Raw genomic sequence first — 2024 nt, 5'->3', positions numbered from 1 at the left:
GATCAAAGATACCTACAAAAACAAAGAAAGCTCTTTTGAAGCTCTGAGCCCATTGTTAAGCAAAGGGTGTAGTCTACGTATAGCGAACGCTTCTTTAAACAATAGGATAGACCAGTTTCGGGAGTTGTCAATAATGTTAGTACTAGAAAATATTAAACCTAATTTATTACTTACATTACAGACGACATTATCATTTTCAAGTATACCCTGTAATCCTAAAACATATTGGAATGCCTCACAGTTTTTAACATGATCAAATATAACACAATAATACAGCAAGACGTCGCAGGTTCGAATCCCGTCGGAAACATGTTGTTACATAATGTTTTTTATACAGGACAACATTCGTTGAGAGCTATGCTACACGCTACGTGATGTACCATCATGATGTACCATCATGTCCTTTATTCTAACACTGTAGCCTATTTACCCATCTTTGATTATTTATATATAATTTAACAGTGTTAACGACTATCTTGATAATTATTACCGGTATATGTTACTATTTAGGTGCACCATCATCGTGTAATACAATATAGCTGACGGTTATTTGAATCTGTTCAATCGTAACAAACTCGTTTCACGGAAAAGTGTCCTCTTAATAGTGGTGCCCCTGTATAGGGGTGTCCCAAAGGAGGTGTTCTATTGTAGTTTCGTGCGCTAAACAAGTAGCGAACAACTAGGTATAGGCCAACTCCCCCTAGGGAGCAGAGAAGTTATGGTACACTTTGTGCTGGTTTGCCATTGTATGTTATCCAGTGACCAGGGGTAATAACGCTATTTATTATTATCATGAATTTCTTAATTTAGTATGGGTCATCCTGGTTTAAGTTGTTTGTTGTTTTTGCAGCGTGAACTTTAACTTTGTATTTTTAATATTTGTATTTTTAAATCAGTATCAGTATATATGTTATTTTTTTCATATTTGTTGAGCTTGCTGCTCTTTCTGTGTGACCAGGTCATGTTCTCATCACTTTAATAACAACTTATTGTGCAAATCAGTTTATACTAATGCCAATGGATTTAATTTTGGTTACCCTAAGGGGCTGAATTTACTTGTTTTGACGTCTTTGTTGTTTTTACTTTGAACTTGAACAAGCAAAAAAAAACTTTGTTCATTCATTCGTTCATTTCTGGTTAATTAAATTTGCAAAAGCAGTTTCATATTAAAGAGTATAAATACACTTGTAAAAAAAATACATACTTGTAAAAAATACACTCTAACCTACTCCTACAAAATCTGCCAAGCAAAGCAAGAAAAAAGCAAGACAGAAAATATAATACTTTGTAATTTTTCTTATATACTATAGGATACTAACCTGGCGGTAATGGTATGGCTTCATGGGGGGTCGTTTTCGTTCGGGATGGGCGCCAACGAATTATACTCACCTGTACCGATCGTGGCTATTGGCAACGTCATTGTAGTCACGCTGAATTACCGTTTAGGTTTTCTTGGCTTCATGTCTACAGGTTTGTAACATTGAAATTGTGAGGTTGATAATGCATTGATAATGTATTAAATTATTAATATTTTATATCGGATATAGTTGAGGCATGTATACAACAATTATAGATTTATGAAAATCATACCATATACTATAATAATAAAAAAGGATTAATGATTATTTTTTTTAAATTATTATTTTACAATTTGTATTGCTAAGAAATTTGATAAATAGAAATAAAATTATTTGAAATTGAATTTCATATATATATATATATACATATATATATATATATATGTATATATGTGTGTGTGTGTGTGTTTATATATAATAATAATAAAGTACGATTGCACAAAGTATAAACGTATACGTTGACATTATAGACATAAATATATTTTAATTCCAATATTTCTAGCACACACTGTGCTCTTCTTTAGTGTTTACACCTGAAGCTCATACGTGATATCGCATAAACGTATACTTTATGCAATCGTACTTATTTTATATTATCAAGGCATACGTGAAACATACACACATTTTATATATATATATATATACATATATATATATATATATATA

General features: G+C 31.2%; 1 protein-coding gene across 1 annotated transcript in view; it reads left to right on the top strand.

Annotated features, from left to right (window-relative positions):
- The window catches only part of LOC117124433 (cholinesterase 1-like), a 17880-nt gene that overhangs the window by 2209 nt on the left and 13647 nt on the right, over positions 1-2024 (top strand). Inside the window, exon 2 of the mRNA XM_033270665.1 lies at positions 1311-1470. Coding sequence (XP_033126556.1) covers positions 1311-1470 — 160 coding nt within the window. The remainder of the gene's footprint in view (positions 1-1310; positions 1471-2024) is intronic.

This window comes from Anneissia japonica, unplaced genomic scaffold (assembly GCF_011630105.1).
Source record: "Anneissia japonica isolate Jap-2015-1 unplaced genomic scaffold, ASM1163010v1 scaffold665_len1252844_cov201, whole genome shotgun sequence".
Classification (NCBI taxonomy): domain Eukaryota; kingdom Metazoa; phylum Echinodermata; class Crinoidea; order Comatulida; family Comatulidae; genus Anneissia; species Anneissia japonica.
Note: the sequence above shows the minus strand (reverse complement) of the source record. Positions and strands in the feature narration are given on the sequence as shown.